This window comes from Stegostoma tigrinum, chromosome 22 (genome assembly GCF_030684315.1).
Source record: "Stegostoma tigrinum isolate sSteTig4 chromosome 22, sSteTig4.hap1, whole genome shotgun sequence".
NCBI lineage: Eukaryota > Metazoa > Chordata > Chondrichthyes > Orectolobiformes > Stegostomatidae > Stegostoma > Stegostoma tigrinum.
Genome location: NC_081375.1, coordinates 33,006,387 through 33,026,755, shown reverse-complemented (window position 1 = coordinate 33,026,755; position 20,369 = coordinate 33,006,387). Strand labels below are relative to the sequence as shown.

Sequence of the window (20,369 nt, the reverse complement as noted above, 5' to 3'; positions counted from 1 at the left end):
TGAGAAAATTGGACTTAGCTGAGCATGTCTGTTAATTTAGGTATAAGTGCAAAGAAGCACAAAACAAAACACAAGAAAATGGAGGTATTCATGCTTCAAGAAATCTTTGCCCCCTGGTGGTTAAACAGTGCTTCTTTAAATATGCCATAGTGAAATGTTCATTTTGTTTAATTATGATGTCTATGTTGCAAGTTCAAGAAATCAAAAATAAAACTAATTTCAATTGAATGGGCACTGTATTTAAAAGATAACGTAATCCCCTGGTCTTCAAATCTGAATACATATTTTGTGGTGTTCAGTGCACTGCACTCGGTTGTATGTTAAAATTTAAAACGCCTTAACCGTACAGACGTTAAGTTTTTGAAATGTTAAATTTTGTAGACATCTATGTTCTTCATGTCTTCTGGTGTTAATGATAATTTGGGTTCTCACCTTTGTAATACGTTGGACAAAACTACTTTGATGTTTTTCTGAACTAATGCATTGTTAAAATCCGACTCTGCAACTGGAAACTTATTTGTATCAATTATTATGTTATAGATTTGTATCATAGCAAAATACATTATTTTAAATTGTAAATTAATGTGCATAAATGTTACATCTCACTGGAGTAGCATGCTGAAAATCCGAGGTCTGCTATTCGGAGAGTCCTCACAAAAGGTAAAGATTTTAAAGAGTAACAGAAATCCCCCGATGTACCTACCTTAGATCTGTGTTGGTAGAAAGCTCAGTCCAGGTTCCTGTTCTGAACAAGAATGACTATTTGTTGCAAATGGATTTTAATGCCTCGTAAACAATTATGAGCCATTGACATACTAGATGAAGCGCCAGCTAGAGACCTTTTTATAAGTTTTATTAATTCAAAGTCCTAACTTACAGCAACTGATGAAAGGAACTAAACTGGCTACCTACAAGACTGAGATAATAAAATGTGAGGCTGGATGTACACAGCAGGCCAAGCAGCATCTCAGGAGCACAAAAGCTGACGTTTCGGGCCTGGACCCTTCATCAGAGAGGGGGATGGGGTGAGGGTTCTGGAATAAATAGGGAGAGAGGGGGAGGCGGACCGAAGATGGAGAGAAAAGAAGATAGGTGGAGAGAGTATAGGTGGGGAGGTAGGGAGCGGATAGGTCAGTCCAGGGAAGATGGACAGGTCAAGGAGGTGGGATGAGGTTAGTAGGTAGATGGGGGTGCGGCTTGGGGGGGGGAGGAAGGGATGGGTGAGAGGAAGAACAGGTTAGGGAGGCAGAGACAGGTTGGACTGGTTTTGGGATGCAGTGGGTGGAGGGGAAGAGCTGGGCTGGTTGTGTGGTGCAGTGGGGGGAGGGGACTAACTGGGCTGGTTTAGGGATGCGGTTGGGGAAGGGGAGATTTTGAAACTGGTGAAGTCCACATTGATACCATTAGACTGCAGGGTTCCCAGGCGGAATATGAGTTGCTGTTCCTGCAACGTTCGGGTGGCATCATTGTGGCACTGCAGGAGGCCCATGATGGACATGTCATGTAAAGAATGGGCCTCCTACCCTCCCTCGACCTCTTCATTTCTAACTGCCGTCGAGACATTAACCGCCTCAACCTCTCCACCCCTCTCACCCACTCCAACCTCTCCCCTGCAGGACAGGCAGCCCTCCGTCCCTCCGCTCCAACCCCAACCTCACCATCAAACCCGCAGACAAGGGTGGCGCAGTGGTAGTATGGCGCACTGACCTCTACATCGCCGAGGCCAGACGCTAACTCTCCGACACCACCTCCTACCGCCCCCTCGATCATGACTCCACACCCGAGCACCAAACCATCATCTCCAACACCATTCATGACCTCATCACCTCAGGGCACCTCCCACCCACAGCCTCCAACCTCATTGTTCCCCAACCCCGCACGGCCTGTTTATATCTCCTTCCCAAAATCCACAAACCTGTCTGCCCTGGTCGACCCATCGTCTCAGCCTGCTCCTGCCCCACCGAACTCATCTCCACCTATCTGGACTCCATTTTCTCCCCTTTGGTCCAAGAACTCCCTACCTATGTCCGTGACACCACCCACGCCCTCCACCTCCTCCAGGACTTCCAATCCCCTGGCCCCCAACAGCTCATCTTCACCATGGACGCCCAGTCCCTATACACCTACATTCCGCATGCAGATGGCCTCAAGGCCCTCCGCTTCTTCCTGTCCCGCAGGCCCGACCAGTCCCCCTCCACCGACACCCTCATCCGCCTAGCCGAACTCGTCCTCACCCTCAACAGCTTCTCTTCTGACTCCTCCCACTCCCTACAGACCAAGGGGGTGGCCATGGGCACCCGCATGGGCTCCAGCTATGCCTGCCTCTTTGTAGGTTACGTGGAACAGTCCCTCTTCCGCACCAACACAGGCCCCAAACCCCACCTCTTCCTCCGGTACATTGATGACTGTATCGGCACCGCCTCTTGCTCCCCGGAGGAGCTCGAACAGTTCATCCACTTCACCAACACCTTCCACCCCAACCTTCAGTTCACCTGGGCCATCTCCAGCACATCCCTCACCTTCCTGGACCTCTCAGTCTCCATCTCAGGCAACCAGCTTGTAACTGATGTCCATTTCAAGCCCACCGACTCTCACAGCTAACTAGAATACACCTCCTCCCACCCACCTTCTTGCAAAAATTCCATCCCCTATTCCCAATTCCTCTGCCTCCGCCGCATCTGCTCCCACGATGAGGCATTCCACTCCCGCACATGCCAGATGTCCAAGTTCTTCAAGGACCGCAACTTTCCCCCCACAGTGATCGAGAACGCCCTTGACCGTGTCACCTGTATTTCCTGCAACACATCCCTCACACCCCGCCCCCGCCACAACCGCCAAAAGAGGATCCCCCTCGTTCTCACACACCACCCCACCAACCTCCGGATACAACGCATCATCCTCCGACACTCCCGCCATCTACAATCCGACCCCACCACCCAAGACATTTTTCCATCCCCACCCCTGTCTGCTTTCCGGAGAGACCACTCTCTCCGTGACTCCCTTGTTCGCTCCACACTCCCCTCCAACCCCACCACACCCGGCACCTTCCCCTGCAACCGCAGGAAATGCTACACTTGCCCCCACACCTCGTCCCTCACCCCTATCCCAGGCCCCAAGATGACATTCCACATTAAGCAGAGGTTCACCTGCACATCTGCCAATGTGGTATACTGCATCCACTGTACCCGGTGTGGCCTCCTCTACATTCGGGAAACCAAGCGGATGCTTGGGGACCGCTTTGCAGAACACCTCCGCTCAGTTCGCAACAAACAACTGCACCTCCCAGTCGCAAACCATTTCCACTCCCCCTCCCATTCTTTAGATGACATGTCCATCATGGGCCTCCTGCAGTGCCACAATGATGCCACCCGAAGGTTGCAGGAACAGCAAATCATATTCCGCCTGGGAACCCTGCAGCCTAATGGTATCAATGTGGACTTCACCAGCTTCAAAATCTCCCCTTCCCCAACCGCATCCCTAAACCAGCCCAGTTCGTCCCCTCCCCCCACTGCACCACACAACCAGCCCAGCTCTTCCCCTCCACCCACTGCAACCCAAAACCAGTCCAACCTGTCTCTGCCTCCCTAACCTGTTCTTCCTCTCACCCATCCCTTCCTCCCACTCCAAGCCGCACCCCGATCTACCTACTAACCTCATCCCACCTCCTTGACCTGTCCGTCTTCCCTGGACTGACCTATCCCCTCCCTACCTCTCCACCTATCTTCTTTTCTCTCCATCTTCGGTCCGCCTCCCCCTCTCTCCCTATTTATTCCAGAACCCTCACCGCATCCCCCTCTCTGATGAAGGGTCTAGGCCCGAAACGTCAGCTTTTGTGCTCCTGAGATGCTGCTTGGCCTGCTGTGTTCATCCAGCCTCACATTTTATTATCTTGGATTCTCCAGCATCTGCAGTTCCCATTATCTCTCACCTACAAGACTGAGATGCTTTTTCTGCAGCTCCTTCCCTTTGAGAGGTCAGATGGCACCTACCATGAGCATTCACATCCCAAGCTGTTCAGTTACATGGGAGCCTTTCAAATAGTTATGAGCAGGGAGGAGGCTTTTGTCATTAGACTGTAGACTGATGACCAGTTATTTATCGGCCACTTCTTGCCAGTCACTTCTCTATTCATGCACAGCCTCTGGCTCCAACTTATCTGTAACTAGGTTTTCCCTACTGCTTTCTCAAAAAGTTATGTAAACAGTACTTGAAATGAATGTACAAAATATAATCCTGAAACAATCCTTGGCCTTTAAAACTATTCTTTTCCCATCTCAGTTGACAATCAAAAATTCAGAAAAATAAAAAAAGCTATGATCTTTTCAATATAATTATATACGTCTACATTAGCCCATTTCTATGTCGTATAAACTTTCAATCCAGCATGACACTTCTGATGTTTATGTTCTCCTTGAGCTTCCTGTCACCACCTTATCTAAGTCAACAATTATAACCATCTATCCTTTTTGCTTGCTCGCGCTCCCTCTTGCTCGCCCTCGCCCTCGCTCTCTGTCTCTGTCTCACTATGGTTAACCAGTCGTATTGAGTTCCACATTCTTATCACTTTTTGGGGTAAAAGAAGTTTCATGTATAATTAATATATTTGACAAGTGTATATGTCTGTGGGAATTCAAGAAAGTAATGTTTTTATTTGCTGTGGAGTTGTCAGCTGTAACAATCTATACGCTTATCGTTGCCTTAGATAAGAAAGTGACAGGAGGCTCAAAGAGAACATAAACATCAGAACAGTCATGTTGGACTGAAAGTTTATACAACATAGTGGGCTAATGTAGACATATATAATTATATTGAAAAGATCATAACTTTTTTATTTTTCTGAATTTTTGATTGTCAACTGAAATTGGGAAAGAATAGTTTTAAAAGCCAAGGATCGTTACAGGATTCCATATCACTTACTCTTGTTCAAGTTGTGATGGATAATTGACAAAAGCACTAACTTAAAAATGAGCAGTGCGATATTTATGTATTTCGTACAGACTTGGTTTTTGGATCCAATGAAAGTCTCCAATTCACACTTAACCTTGTAGCATCAAATTTCATTTGAATGTAAAGTTTATTTCTAAGGACAGTTTGCAGAAAATTGGCTTTTATTTCATTGATCAGATTATCACTCAATCTTCTATGCACAGTGTGCTTAAATTGTTAAAAAAAATTTGTGAAACTGTTTGCTGGGAGAGCCAAATATAGATGCACAATGTTAGTTTTCTCACAAAATTCCTCTAGGAAAGGAGTTATAAGGCATTATTTTACCCGACTTTAGCACCGCCAAAATTTCTGGGTCCTGGAACAACTGTAACTTTGAAAACAAAATTGGTTTGATTTTTATTTAGGTAAGGGTATCAAATGATAACAAACTTAGATAAATAAAGTTTAGGTACAGATCAAACGTGATCCAATTGAATGACTCAGTGGCTCAATGATTTAAATGATCTAATCCTTATGTTCATAAACTGAGATAACATAGCAAGCCAAATCAAAACAGCTTCATTATCTTGAATTCGCAATGCAGTAAAATTAGAATGTTTAACGACCATCAAATTTGCTCAATTGTACTTATTCATATTTTACAAGCGGCAGGTCTTTGACGTAGGTCCAATCATTTTTGATCATAAACCCCAACTGTCTCACTGATGGACAGAGTTAAGGGGTCATTTCTTTAAAAAATGAATTCGTAATTTGCTGGTAAAATAACCATTTCAGTGATAAATACCAGGCCTTCATGAAGTCCTTAGCACATGGAACTGAATATTTTGTTTCCAATTCCAAAATCATCAGTTGATGCAGACGATTGCAACCATCCTCTGGAGATTGGTAATTACTTTGTACAAACCAAGATTTTTTTTCTCAGAATATTCAACAAGTTGATAACTGGAGAGAAATTAGTTCTTTTGAATTGAATATACTTCAATTCCTGTTATTGGAAAGTTGTAGAGAACATTTGAGAGGATGTGAATGGGGGCAAACTGGTACAAAAATATCTTAATAGAAAAGGATGCAACGCTGCCCTTGTGTATTGAAATTAAGTGGTTCCAAATCAGGTCTTCAACTTTGGTATTTGGTTATCTTCACTAAAGATACTGAACCTTCAGAATAACCAATTATTTAAACTAAATCATGTTAAATTAATTGTTAAGGGTGTGTTGGATTAATGAAAACCAATTGGCTCCGATTGCATGATCGGACAAATGGGAGAACCTTTGGATAATATGCCGTCTATTTGGATTGATATGATGTAGGCTTTAATGTTTTCCCAGGCTGGGGAGAAACACTCAGTGTTCCTACGAAGACTGACAACTCTTGGGGTGAGCCGCCACTACCATCTACCACGGTCGATAATGGAACTTCAGCATGGGGCAAACCTCCCAACGGCAGCTCAAGTTGGGCAGATAATTCTGCAGAGTCAACGGGGAATTTTGGTAGAGGGAATGCTTCTGCTACTGTCCCAACAATGTGCAAACCAGGTAACAAAATTTGAGTATTTCTTTATTTTGGTGAGCTTAGTGACCACACCAGTTGGCACTTCTACACAAATAAAGTTGTTGAGAGCAGGTTGCTGTGTTTCTCCGTGAGGACTATGGATTCACTTTATTGGAATAATACATTATTCCTGTTTGCCGACTGATGTGGGTGAGAACAGCATTTGTGCTTTGTACAGTTTTTGCATGTATGTCAGTTTATTATACATTGTAATCCTACGGGGTTTTCATTTATAGTAGAACACTTCGTTATTTGCTTGAAGTTTGAGATTAATTCCACAGTTTTCTGTGAAAAATCTTCAGTATCTGTTAAGAGCACCTGAGTCGCAGTATCTGTCAACCTTAGTTGGCATATGGTAAATTTTTAATTAGTTAAAATGGCTCTTAGAGCCTTTTTGTTCTAATTGAGAAATATGTTAAATGCAAAAGTTTTGGGAATAATAATACTGTCGTCAATCACAATTCCCAGACATTGATAATGCATAACCCAATATGAGAGACAGGATGTGATTATCATCACGATGAATGAAACGAAGTGGGAAGTTTAAAAATATACGTGGGAATAAAGTCCTTCATTAAGCAAAATTTCAGTAGTAATTATTTAGCACTAATATATGGAATCAGAAATTCGTTAAGCAAAGACACCATACAGTCAATTGTGTCTGTCTTGGCTGTCTAGGCATTAGAGATTAAGATTTTCTATGTACGGTGATAATTAATGAGAATGACATTTGTAGCGTACCAACTTTGCTTCGTGTATTAGATTTGAAAATTATATGATCAAGAGTTTCTTTTGCAATGATACTAATTTAAAAATACCAGTGGAAAGTGCAATCAGAGAAAAATACTTCGAGTTGTAACATGTTGCAGCGTTGCTGTGCTGTTTTAAAAGGTTGAATTCCAAGGCATATGAGAGCTATTTAAGGTCTTAGCAGGTGAACCTGATTGTCTCAGAGCTTTGATTTGTAATATAACTAGGGCAATACGATATTGTAACTCATAATTTGAAATATAATTGTAGAATACAAAGTCAATACAAATACTCAATGATGGAAAAAACGTCAATCAGGATAAAATGCAGCTGTTTAACTTGCAAACAACACAAAAAAGTCAATGCTCAAAAATTGTTTATTTTGGTACATACTATTTTCTCTCATTTTGAAGGCTATTATATCTGTGTACTCTTGAATTTTTTCGTAGGGAAGGAAGTGCGGCTCAGGGAAAGCAAGGAACAACCGGATTTATTTCTAAGTTAGAACACATTTATAAAATACACCAGCCACGTGTTGGAAGTGCCAAATTTAGGTCCAAGTGGTTTGTTTAATTGGACTGTGAGCTTGAAGGAGTAGAGGACTCGAGCACAAGTATGACAAGCTACAATGAGCTTAGAATACAATTTCCTATATTAGAATAGAGGATATTGATTGACTGCACTCATAGTAAAGTTTGACTCCATTAATACTTCAAATAAATATAAAAATGTTATGGCTGGTTTGGAAGACTGCAGTAGTTTCCAGCTTACTGGCAACACAGAAATCTGATGCTAACCAATACAACCAGTCAAAAATTAACCATGCAAAATGTCAGATTTGGATATGTGTGCACAGCAGTGGATTTTTAAAAAGGTCCCCTCTGGATTTGAGTAGTTTGCTGGGAAAGCTGTATAATTTCTCTTTTGCAGTTTCCTTTTGAAAAGTGTTGATAGGCCACGTTGAATGTTAATTGGCTTTTTTTTCTTTAAGGAAATATTAACAATCTGACATGTGGGATTGACTCAAACATACTACCAATTAGAATAGCTGCATCAGGTTTTCATCAAGAACAACATTAGGGTGCTAATTGGGTTTTTAATAACTTATTAATAATATTCCTGATTGTTTCCCAGTACTGACCTACAAACTATTGAATTAAGATTTTTTTTAAGGAGGAGCAGGAGTAGATCACTTGTGTTGAGACTACTTGGAATAAAATCCTAGCTGATAGATTTGTGGCCTTAACTCTACAATCCCCACTGAAGCCTTGGTGTTGCCTTTGAAACGTCCGACATACCAAACTTCACTCTTCTTTGAAGAAGAAAATTCCAAGTATAATAACCTCTGACAGAAGAAATTACTGACCATCTCTATTTTAAACAGGAAAAGTGTTATTTTTAAAATCTGCCCCCTTATTTGTAGATTTCATGTCAGTAAACATCATCTCAGCGTCTATGCAGTGAAGCCCCTTCAGAAGCTAGTGATTCAGTAAGTTCAACTCCCATTCCTCTAAATGCTGATGAATGTGCACCCAATCTGTTTAATCTTTCAACCCAGGGATCAGCCTAATGAACCTTCTGTGAACTGTTTGACCCTCCTTAAGGTGATGGAAACTGCTTGTGACCCTCTAGGTGCTGTCTCACCAATGCATCGTACAATTGAGGAAAGACTTCCTTACATTTATACTGCTTATCCTTTGAGAAGTGGCAACATTATTTTTGCCTGCGTAATCACTTGCTTGACAATATTTTGTGATTCACATATAGCAACTTCATACCTTCTTGTCCTGAAGAATGCTGTATACCTTACAATTTAAAAAGTAAATCTGTTCTTGTATATTTCCTGCCAAAGAGTACAACCTCCTGTTTCCATCCGCTCTTGCAGATTCTTTGAGGCTCCTTACAAAATTCTTTCAGCTTATATCTTGCCTCCAGAAACCCAGAAGTGAGTTGGTGGTCACCAATGGTACATGCCTGAAGGAGAGGGGGAAAAGGAGGAGGGGTGGGTGCCATACCCTGAGGGTGCTGCCTTCCTTCAATCTTTCCGCGAACAACACCACACTCCCCACTTCCACTCCCCTCCTGCTTATCTTGCCCAACCATGGTCAACAACATGCTGAGAATCCCACTAGCCCAAAATCCTTCCAAAAGTTTTTTTTATTTGTGAAATAGTGTTGGATTGTATTTTATCTTTGATGTGCCTTAACTAGGAAACTGGTGGAAATGATAAAAACTGCAAAATTAAGATATACTTTGACTTTAACAGAGCAGGGATGTTTAACTGGAATTGGTTATAAGCTTAATCTTCCTAAAATGGTTTTGATTATGTGACAAGTAAATGATTTTGCTTGTATTATTCAGCCTCCAAATCTATGCAAGAAGGTTGGGTCAGCGGTGGAGATGAAATCGGCCTGACTAGTAGCCATCATTCTAACTGGGAAGAGGATGATGGGGAGATGGGAATGTGGAATAACGCGGCTTCTCAGGAGAGCAACTCTTCCTGCAATTCCTCAGGCTGGGGCAATGCCAACAAGAAAGTGCATCAAAAGGTTGCTTCTATGCTATTTTGATTTTGGAAATTTGCTGAAATACTTCATTCGTGCTAATGGTGGAAGTCATGAGTTTGACTGCTGTTGATGTTACTGTTGGGGGGAGAAAAAGAATCTGAACAAGGTGCCTATTTTTCAGGGCATGAAAGCATCAAATAAGCAAGAGGAGACTTGGCTTATGAACCGCCTGATAAAACAGTTGACTGATATGGGCTTCCCTGTAAGTATCTTTTTATTAGATCTTTTAATTCTTGCGTGGGTACACACCAAAAAGTCTTACAATTCGGATATTTTAACGCAATTCCAATTGCTTCTCGTTTGAAGGCTGCAGAATCTTTCCTGTGCAAGTCAAAAGTCGAAACATTACTGTTGGACTTAGTCAGCCTCTCTCTGTTTATCAGCAAGTACAGTTATTTTCACAACTGTTTCATAATGGCTGAGTTAAAGAGTGACTAGTGGAAAAAAATGTCACAGTACTGATGATCGGGTGCTGCTGCCTAGTGGCATTATTACTAGTATATTAATCCAGAGACGCAGGTAAAGTTTTGGGGACTCGTGTTTGAATCTTACCGTAGCAGATGGTAGAATTTGAATTCAGATAAACTTTTGGAGGTAAGAATCTAGCGATGACCATGTTGAATGTCAAAAAAAAAGCCTATCTATTTCACTAGTATTCTTTCGGGAAGGAAATTACCATTCTCACCTGGTCTGGTCTGCACATGACTCCAGACCTCAGCAATGTAGTTGATTCTTAACCACCATCTGAAACAGTGTAGCAAGCCACTCAGTTGTATCAACCACTAGAATGTACCAAAAAAAATGAAGTTGACTGGGCTACCTGCTGTGATTTAGGCACTGCAAATGACAATGGCGAGCAACGCGCTATTAACAAAGATTTCCTTCCAAACATGCAGCGGCTCATGCCAAAATTGGGAGAGCTGTCTCAAACTTCTCAAGCAACATCCTGACAGAGTCAGACCCATACTTTGCAATGTCCCTGACACCACCATTCATATCCCTGAATATGTCCTGTGCCAACAGCACAGCCCCCCTACAGATGGCGGTGTAGTAGTGTGCAGTGTGGTGGGAGAAATGCAAAGAAAAGAACCTACCCATGTACATGGCCGCCTTTGATCTTACAAAGACCTTTGCTGTCAATTGGGAAGCATTATGGAGTGTCTCTGACTTGGTTGCACCATGAAGTTTGTCACCAACCATCACCTGCTCTGTGATGATGTGGAAGTAATGATAATGACAAATGGCTCCACTTCTGATCCATTCCCTGTTCAGACCATTGTCAAGCAGGGCTGCGTCATTTCTCCAACACTGTTTTCTGTCTACCTCGCTGCGATACTTCACCTCACTGACAAGCTGCCTGCTGGAGCGAAGCTAACTTCTAGAATCAGTGAGAAATTATTCAGTTTCTGCTGTCTTCAAGCCAAGACCAAAGTCACCGCAGCCAGTGTTACTGAGCTAGAGTACGCAGATGATGCTTGTGTCAGAATATTCTGAGGATGTACTCCAGACCACCATCAGCGCCATTACGGAGGCCTACGAGAGCATGGGTCTCCTCCTGAACATCCATAAGACAAAGGTCCTCCATCTACCTGTCCTTTCACTCGGAAGTGAAACCCTGATCATCACGGTCCATTAGAGAACATTGACTGTTTCCAATATCTCATGTCCTGTCGGCCAAAGCAACTATTTGATGAAGAGACCCAGCACCAACTCCAATGTGCTCGCACAGCCTTCGGCCACCTGAAGAAAAGGGTATTCAAGTACAACAGCATCAGATCTGATACCAAGCTCAGGCATTACAGAGCTGTTGTGATTCCTGCCCTCCTGTACGGCTCCAAGACATAGACTGTCTACAGCAGATACCTCAAAGTAATGGAGCAGTACCACTAATACTCCCTGCGTAAGATCTTGCTAATTTGGTAGGAAGAAAGACACAACAACACCACCACCGTCTTGACCAGGCCAACACCCCTGGCATTGAGGCACTGCCCACCTTTGATCGGATGCGATGGGCTGGGCAGGTCATCCGCTTGACTGACATGAGAGTCCCCAAATAGATGCCCTCCTCCAACCTCCAAAACGGCAGGTGGACAGAGGAAGTGCTTCAGTGATACCCTTAAGGCTTCGTGGTGAAGTGCAGCATTTCCACAGACAACTGGAAGTCACTGGCTCAAGACCATCCAAAGTGGAGGAGGAGCATTTGGGAAGGTTTTGAGCACCTCAAGACTTGCCACTGGGGAGAAAGTGGAATCCAGGCAAAAACGGCGTAAGGAGCGTGCTGCCACACCAATGCCTGACCCACCCCTTCCCACAACTTCCACCTGCCCCAAGTGCAACAGATCCTGCAGAAGCTGCATCGGTCTGTGCAGCCACCTACAGATTCAACCTTTTGAGTGGAAGAGAGTACTTGTCCTGGAAATCGTAAGCATTGAATTCCATTATGTTTCTGGTCAAACACTGGCAAAAAGACCTCCTGCTGATGATGATGTACTGGCTTTTCTCTAGTTTTATGGATTGGCCTGGAAACAAACAAAGGTAGGTTATCTTGAGGAGGGGGTGAAGTTTCAAATAGGCCCCTGTATCTTTGCCCTTGCAAGTTTATTTGAAGACACAAGCTTTCGCAGTCTCCCTCGTTCAAGTGCCTTCCGATAAAGCTGTTTGACTATAACTTTTGTGATTTTTGTCCTTGGCCAATACCAGCACTTCAGCATTTTTGGCCTTGACAGATTCCTTGCACCAAAGTTTGCCTGATTTACAGTCTTTGTGTGCAGACCTTAGAGTATGACCAGTTAGGCCTGATCCATAGTTGTAGGTGGAGAACACGAGTCTGAACCTCCATCTCCAATTCCAGAAATCTTTTAAATATGAAATTCATATATAGATGCATATAAACAAACCTGAGAATTAGCTCACGGAATCAGGGCCAGCAACTCCTTCATGTTGAATAATATTTGGAGAAAGCATTGAGGGTGGTAAGTGGAGGATTTTGGTATCCACCACAAAGAAAGTTTTGCCAGCAGCACTACGGGTCACGCTGGTTGAATCCGAAAGAACACAGCTGCTTGACTGGGACTGCAGCAAACGGTGAGAGAACCAACAAGAGTGGGGAGAGTACTTGACCTCATCCTTGTCTGTCTACCTGTTGCAGATGCATCTATCCATGACAGTATCAGTAAGAGTGACCACTGCACAGCCTTTGTGGAGACAAAGTTGCTCCTTCATATTGAGACTACCGTACATTGTGTTGTGTGGCATTATCACCAAACTAAATGGAATAGACTTTGAACAGATCTACTAACTCAAATTTTGACATCCACGAGACAGGGCTAAGCTATCCTGCAACCACTGGATCAGGTGTAAACTCTGCAGTTCTGCCCATCGCATCAATGATGGTGGACAATCAGACAACTCACTGGAGGAAGGGTCTACACAGAAATCTCCAACCTCAATGATGGGAGTGAGGCAGTCTTCAGCCAGAAGTGCTGTATCTTGCCTCCTCCAGAGGTCCCCTGCATTATATGTGCCAGTCTAATGCAAATTCAATATATTCCGCTTGATATCAAGAAACACTTGGAGGCATGGATACTTGAAGTCTGTGGACCCTGACAACATTGCGGCAACAGTGCTGCTGCTCTAGCCTAGCTGTTCCTGTACATTTGGCATCTTCTGAGCCAGTAACCACCCCATTAGTCTGCTGTCAGGCATCACAAAATGCTGAATAGGGTCATCAACAGTGCTGTCTCGCAGGACCTAATCCAGCAATAATCTGCTCACTGATGCCCAGTTTTGATTCTGCCAGAGCCATTCATCTCATTACATTTTGGACATAAGAACTGAAGTCTAGAAGTGAGGCATGAGTGACTGTTCCAGACATCAAGGCTGCATTTGACTGAGTGTGCCATCAAGGAGCCTTCCAAAACTGGAATCAGTCCGAATCGGGGAAGATCTCTCAACTTTGAGTCATACCTGCCACAAAGGAAGTTGATTTTTGGAGCCACGTCACCTCAGCTCCAGTAAATCTCTGCAGGAGTCTCTCAGAGTTGTGTCCCCAGGTCTAACCATCTTCAGCCACTCTTTCAATAACTTTCCTTTCCTCAGAATATCAGTATTCGGCACTGTTCACAACTCCTCAGATACTGCTAAAATGCAGCAAGGCCTGGCCAAAATCCCAGGTTAGGGTTGACAAATGGCAAGTAACACTCACATCACATGAATGCCAGGCAATGACTGTCTTCAAAAAGAGACAATCTATTTGAATGCTGCTTGACATTTGTTGGCAGTCCCATCACTGGACACCCCCCCCCCCCAAAAAAAACTATCAACATCTTGGGGAATGCAATTGACCTGAAACTGAACTGGATCAGCCATAGAAGTACAGTGGCTACAAAAGTTGATCAAAGACTAGGAATCCTGCAGCAGGTAACTCACCATTGATTCCACCATTTGTCCAAAGTCTGTCCACCATCTCCATCAACAAATATATTGAATTAAACCTAACATACCAAACATTATAATGCAGAGCCAAAACGGCACCTACCAGAAGTAGCAAAAAACCAGACCATATAAATCTGAACCAGCACAAGACAATTGCACTTCACAGGAGGCTCCACAGCACTGAGGATGTCACCTAGTAAGGGGAGGAAACAGCTGCCATCAAATCTCCCAGCTCGGTAAACACCCCAACATCTACAGTCCACACCTGAGCTCTGAGTTTTCACTCAAACACTGAATTTGATTAAGGAAATTTTTTGAGCAATGTTTTGAATTTTGCGAATAATACCAAATTAGTGTAATAAAGGCAGATTCAGGAAATTTGCACCCTTGACTGGCATTGTTGTCTGTCATGGACCTTGTAAAGATAAAACTGCTTCATATAGCAATATAAAAATGACATGGAACTTCCCCAAGAAGACTATTTAACAAACCTTGACATGTTGGGTTGAGCTCAGAAGCCACTGTAGAAACTTGAAGCAACATTTTGAGGGGGGAAAAAAAGTTTCATGAAGACAGAATGGGCCTCTTCACACAAGCTTAAGATTGCATCCATAGCATTTTCTTATGACTCAGCTGAATTTGCAATCACTTAATCTAACTGATTTTGCTAGTAGGAAACCTCTTTCTAGAGGTATGTGTTAAATGGAGCAGTAATGCAAAACACTGAACAAAAAAAGGAGAGCTAGTGATTATTTTAGAGAAACATGTTGAGCAGCTATTCTGATTGCTCCGTTTAAAAAATGCAAATTACAATTAGGCACTTGAGATTATCCAATGATACTTTAAGGAAGGATTGAGACGATACATGCAGATTGTTCACTGTGGTGAAACATTAAAAACCCAGGAGGGGCGAAGGTCAAATTTGGGAAGTTATGATTTGAAAGGTGTCAAAGTTGACTATTGTGCAGACCATAAGTACGTAGATTTAATTATTGTAAAACTAAAACTGGTGTGTTTGTCCTTCTGCCAGCTGCTTAAACTTTCTGGGCTTTTTCCAAACTCCTTAAAAAAAAACGGAAAATCCTGACCTCATTGAATCCATGGAAGGAAATTCTTGTAGATTATCACCTTATTTCTGTCTTGACTTTTGCAAAGCTTTGTATCAAATCCAGTGCCTTCTACTTAATTATTTACACCACCAAGTTTTAGGGAACTGGATACACCATGAATATCAGTGGGTTGGATACTTTTTTTTTTGAGCCATGGAATGTGAGCATCGCTGGTTAATTGTCCCTGACAATAGTAGGGACACAACATGCCAAAGGGTCTTTTCCTGTGTTGTAGATCTATGTCTGCCATTTGACTTATCAATGCTCAAAACCATGACAAACTGTCTGAGTTTGTGTCTGCACTAAGTAGCAATGTAAGGCAGAAATACATGAGCCTTTAACTTACGGCTGAGGGAGCAAAAAAGGCAAGGAAAAGATGCCATGAGCAGCCACGTAGGTGCAAAGTGAGCGAGCACTAAGAGAGCAAGCAAGAAACGTTAGGTACCCACCTCCTTGACCTGTCCATCTTCCCTGGACTGACCTATCACCTCCCCACCTATACTCTCCTCTCCACCTATCTTCTTTTCTCTCCATCTTCGGTCCGCCTCCCCCTCTCTCCCTATTTATTCCAGAACCCTCACCCCATCCCCCTCTCTGATGAAGGGTCTAGGCCCGAAACGTCAGCTTTGTGCTCCTGAGATGCTGCTGTGCCTGCTGTGTTCATCCAGCCTCACATTTTATTATCTTGGATTCTCCAGCATCTGCAGTTCCCATTATCACTGAAACCTTAGATATACCCTGGTTCAGTTCCTGAATAGCAATGAATGGTATGTCAATGTCATTCCTGTACTATATGCCAGCAGTGTGCGCACAAAATACTGTGGTTCAACTGAATGGCCATGTCTCAAACTCTGTGAGGATTAGCCCTCAGTCAAGTCAAAAGAAATAATCATCAGCTAGGTAGTATCAGCACAGTGAGGCAAGAGCAGCATTTGTGCCTAGTCCGGGGACTTGGGCATGAAGAGTTGACCATTTGAGTAGTCAGTGTGAAGATGCCCCAGATGCGTTCTGGGAAGTGGGCCATGATTCATCCTGCAGGTCCAGTACAACTAGTCTTGGGATTCATGGTACATCAGCCAAGGAGCTGTGCACAAGTTAGTCAAGGGTTTGATCACTAATCAGTTGGGGATATCTGTCCAAGACAGTTAGGGTGGCCTGTTAGTCCAAGAGGTCAGCTTTATGAAAGTTGAGGGGTTATCAGGGGTTACTGCTGTAATAGGGGAATTAGAGGACTCCAAGCTTGGGATTATATGTAGTATGCTGGGATATATAGAGGTGAATAGTTGTGAAGAGAGGAAGCCCAACCTGTAAGAGGAGGAACAGCTTTGGAGGAAGTGGGTTACTACTGGAGTGCACATCCTTGATCACCACTATGCTAGCTTTTAAGAGAGAGCTACAAGTTATAATGGGCACTGGGGACAAAAACAGAAGTTGCTGGAAAAGCTGAGCACATCTGGCAGCATCTGTGGAGGAAAGTTCAGAGTTAACATTTCGGATCCATGTCGCTTTCTCAGAACTGATGGTAGCTGGGAAGACGTCAGTTTATATGCAGAAAGTAGGGAGGGGAATGGGGTAGGGAGTAAAGAATAGGATAGAGCCCAAAGAGAGAGAGTAGCAATGGATAAACAAAGGAGTTGATAACGATCTGGCTAGGATTGTGAGTAGTTGTTAATGGGGACTGTTAGGGACTAACAAGAGGTAGTGTGTAATGGCAGACTATGTGTTAATAAGACCTAATGTGTGGGATATGGGACTGCGATGTGGAAGAGTTAGGCCCTAAAATTATTAAACTCTCTATATAGAGTCGTGAGGGCTGCAGGGTCCCCAAGTGGAAAATGAGGCTGTTCTTCCAGCTTGCGTTGGGCTTTGCTTGAACACTGCAGCAAGCCAGAGACACACATGTTGGCCAGGGAACAGGATGGTGTGTTAAAGTGGCAGACAACAAGTAGCTCAAGGCCTTCTTTGTGAGCAGAACAGTGATGTTCTGTGAAGTGGACATCCAGTCTACACTTGGTGGTCTCCTCTACATTGGGAAAACATTGAGCAGCAAATGCAGTAGACTTGATTCTGGGAAATGCAGCTGAAGTATATTTGAGCTGTTGGATAAAGGGGAGGGAGGGGGTAAATGGGCAGATGTCGCACCTTTCCCAGTTGCAGGGGAATGTGGTGTGGGGCTGTGGGTGTTGTCAGGGCTGAAGGAAGAGGGACCAGGAATGGTCTGTGTGGAAGGCGGATAAGGGAGGAGAGGGAAGTATGTGTCTGGAGGTGGCAGAAATGGCATCTGATGATCTTATAGATGTGGATGCTGGTGGGATGGTAGGTAAGGACAAGGGGAACCGTATTGCTGTTGTAGGAGGGAACAGAGGAGGTGAGGGCGGAAGTGTGGGAGATGGGTCAGGCCCGTTTGAGGGCCCTGTCAGTAGTGTGGTGGGGAATCCTTGGTTGAGGAGGAAGGTGGACATTCCAGAGGCTCCCTTGTTGAAGTTGGCCTCATCTGAACATATGCAACAGAGATTGTGGAACTGAGAGAATGGAGTGGAGTCTCCACAGGGAGGAGGTTGCAAGGATGTGTAGTCTAGCTAGCTGTGGGATTCAGTGAGTTTATAGTGGATATTAGTGGCCAGTCTGTCCTCAGAAATAGAAACAGTGATGTTGAAGAAGGGAAGGGAAGGGAGGAGTCAGAGATAGACGAGGTGGAAGTGAGGGCAGCATGGAAATTGGAGCGAAATCAATGAACTTTTCCAATTCCAGATAAGAGAGAGAATGAGCTGATATCATCAGAGAAAGATTTGTGGGTGTGGACCGGCATAGGACTGGAACAAGGAATGTTCCACGTACTCCACAAAGAGTCAGGCATAACTCTGGCCCATGCAGGTATCCGTGGCCACCCCCTCTCCTGAAGAAAAGGAGAGAAGTTAACGGAGAAGCTGTTGAGAGTGAGGATGAGTTTGGTTGAGCGGAGGAAGGTGGTGGTAGGTAGGAATGGTTCAAGCCTTTGCACCAGGAAGAAGACGACCCTCCTGGTGGGGAAAGGACATGTAAGAGGATTGCAGGTCTGTGGTACGGAGGCTGCAGCTGGAACCTGCAAACTGAACGCTTTGAAACCAACTGAAGCATCAGAGGAATCACGGATGTTCGTGGACAGGGATTGGACTGGGGAGAGAAGGGTATTGGGGATTAGATAATATTCTAGGATTAATGAGGCTACAAGTAACATGTATAGGATGGTTCTTAAATAGCAATAGATTTGTGAATGTGCACTTGTATTTTCAATGAATTATTAGCCATTCGACGTGTGCCCTAAGCATTTCCTTTCCCCCCCCCCCCTTCCCACTATGTATATGCTGAAGAGCAACTGTCAGCTGGCAGCACTACCTGAGGCATAACTTGATTTAAAAATGTCACTGACACTGGGAAATCCCAGAAGATCCTAGCAGTGGAGAGTGTTTCCTCCTGTGGTCAGAGGGAAGATAAAATAAGCAGGGTGCAGAAGCAGCATGTACATAAGTAACAAGGCAAGTTTTGGAGAATAGTGAGAGAAATCTCACCAGGGCTCAGAGAAGCCTTCAATAAAACTTACCAGAAATTACACAGTTAATTTCAGATAAAATTTCGGCCTCCTATTGTCTGAGTCAGACGATACCAAAAATGACAAATTTCGGCAACCTTTGCAAGGGTTAGATTCAGATCTGTTGTGGTTACCTACATGACAAATGTGTGTAACTGAAGTTAACTTTTTAGGAAGAAATCAAACTTTGACAGAAATTTAGATTATATCAATGATATTCTTGTGATACCATGTCTTCCAATCTAACTGTATCCAAATATTTTCATTTATTTTGCTGTGATCTAGCTGAATTTCTGATGCCAGTAATGAACTAATGTACCACTGTTTGTATTTATCTTACAGAGGGAACCAGCAGAAGAGGCTCTGAAAAGTAATAACCTGAATCTAGATCAAGCTATGGGTAAGTCTTGAAGGAAGAGTGCTGAAGTGGAACCTTGTTCTTACAGAAACTTTGACACATAAACATAATCATTAGGCATTTAATTCCTAGCTTACAAATAACATTTTTAAGCCTGATTTAGGCCGCCTTGCCAGACCTGTCAATCCCAATTTAAGAAAACGGCCCACAATGTATTAAACAAATTATATAATTAAGACTTTCAATCCCAATTATAATGGGCGTGAGTGCTACCCCCCATTCAGTTGCTCAGTTTCATTAATTCACTAGTTATAGCATTCAGACTTGATCTCCTCTACGTAAAACGTTTCATTGAAATCTACGACAATTGCTTTAAAAGTGATATTGCATCCTTATAACCATAAATAAAAACCATGCCACTTTGAGTTCTGCTTCCCACTGCGTAGTCAGTGGTATCTACTTGTGGCCAGTCAACAGGCATGTGTGATTAATGGCTGTTCCTTGATCTTTAATGGCTTTTCACTGCATTAGCATAAGGTGACCTGACTGTTTAGTTAATTAGAGAAAACAAGAACCTGGGCAACTTATGTAGCCATCTAATTATGTATTTAAAAGTCATCCTCCATCCTGTACTTTGTTCTAAAGACAAGCCCACTTTTGCGCTCTCCGTTTAGATCTTGTAGATTTAGTTGGCCTTCAGGCTTAATGACAGATGTCTTTTCTGTGTTTAGCTGGTGCTAACTACGACCCATGTTTCCCTCAACCTTTCCTTAAAAAAAACCTTCTGGGGTCATATTTGTTCTCCATACAGAAGACCATTGATTTGGTTTACAAATTGCTTTTTCAGGTGGCCTGATTCCTTACCTGTGTGTATTTGTGTCTCTGATCTGATCATGGATTATAGCTGGTCCAATCAAAAATGTTAACCATTCCTTCCTTGGGCTTATTGTTGAATTGATGAATCTTTTCTGGAGTTGCTTTTTGCCAGCATTTCAAAAACAAAAAGAAAATGTGACCTTGCTATATTCAGCCATCTGCTGTGGCCCTGCAAAATTTATTGTAAAATTCATCCCAGCAGACCAGTT

General features: G+C 43.3%; 1 protein-coding gene across 15 annotated transcripts in view; it reads left to right on the top strand.

Annotated features, from left to right (window-relative positions):
* Positions 1-20,369, top strand: part of tnrc6c1 (trinucleotide repeat containing adaptor 6C1) — a 637,257-nt gene that overhangs the window by 563,777 nt on the left and 53,111 nt on the right. For 13 of the 15 annotated variants that reach the window (XM_059653753.1, XM_059653759.1, XM_059653763.1 and 10 more), the window contains 4 exons: positions 6,258-6,482; positions 9,610-9,797; positions 9,937-10,017; positions 19,269-19,326. In XM_059653753.1, coding sequence (XP_059509736.1) covers positions 6,258-6,482; positions 9,610-9,797; positions 9,937-10,017; positions 19,269-19,326 — 552 coding nt within the window. The remainder of the gene's footprint in view (positions 1-6,257; positions 6,483-9,609; positions 9,798-9,936; positions 10,018-19,268; positions 19,327-20,369) is intronic. The other 2 variants (XM_048554723.2, XM_048554726.2) reach the window with 1 other exon arrangement.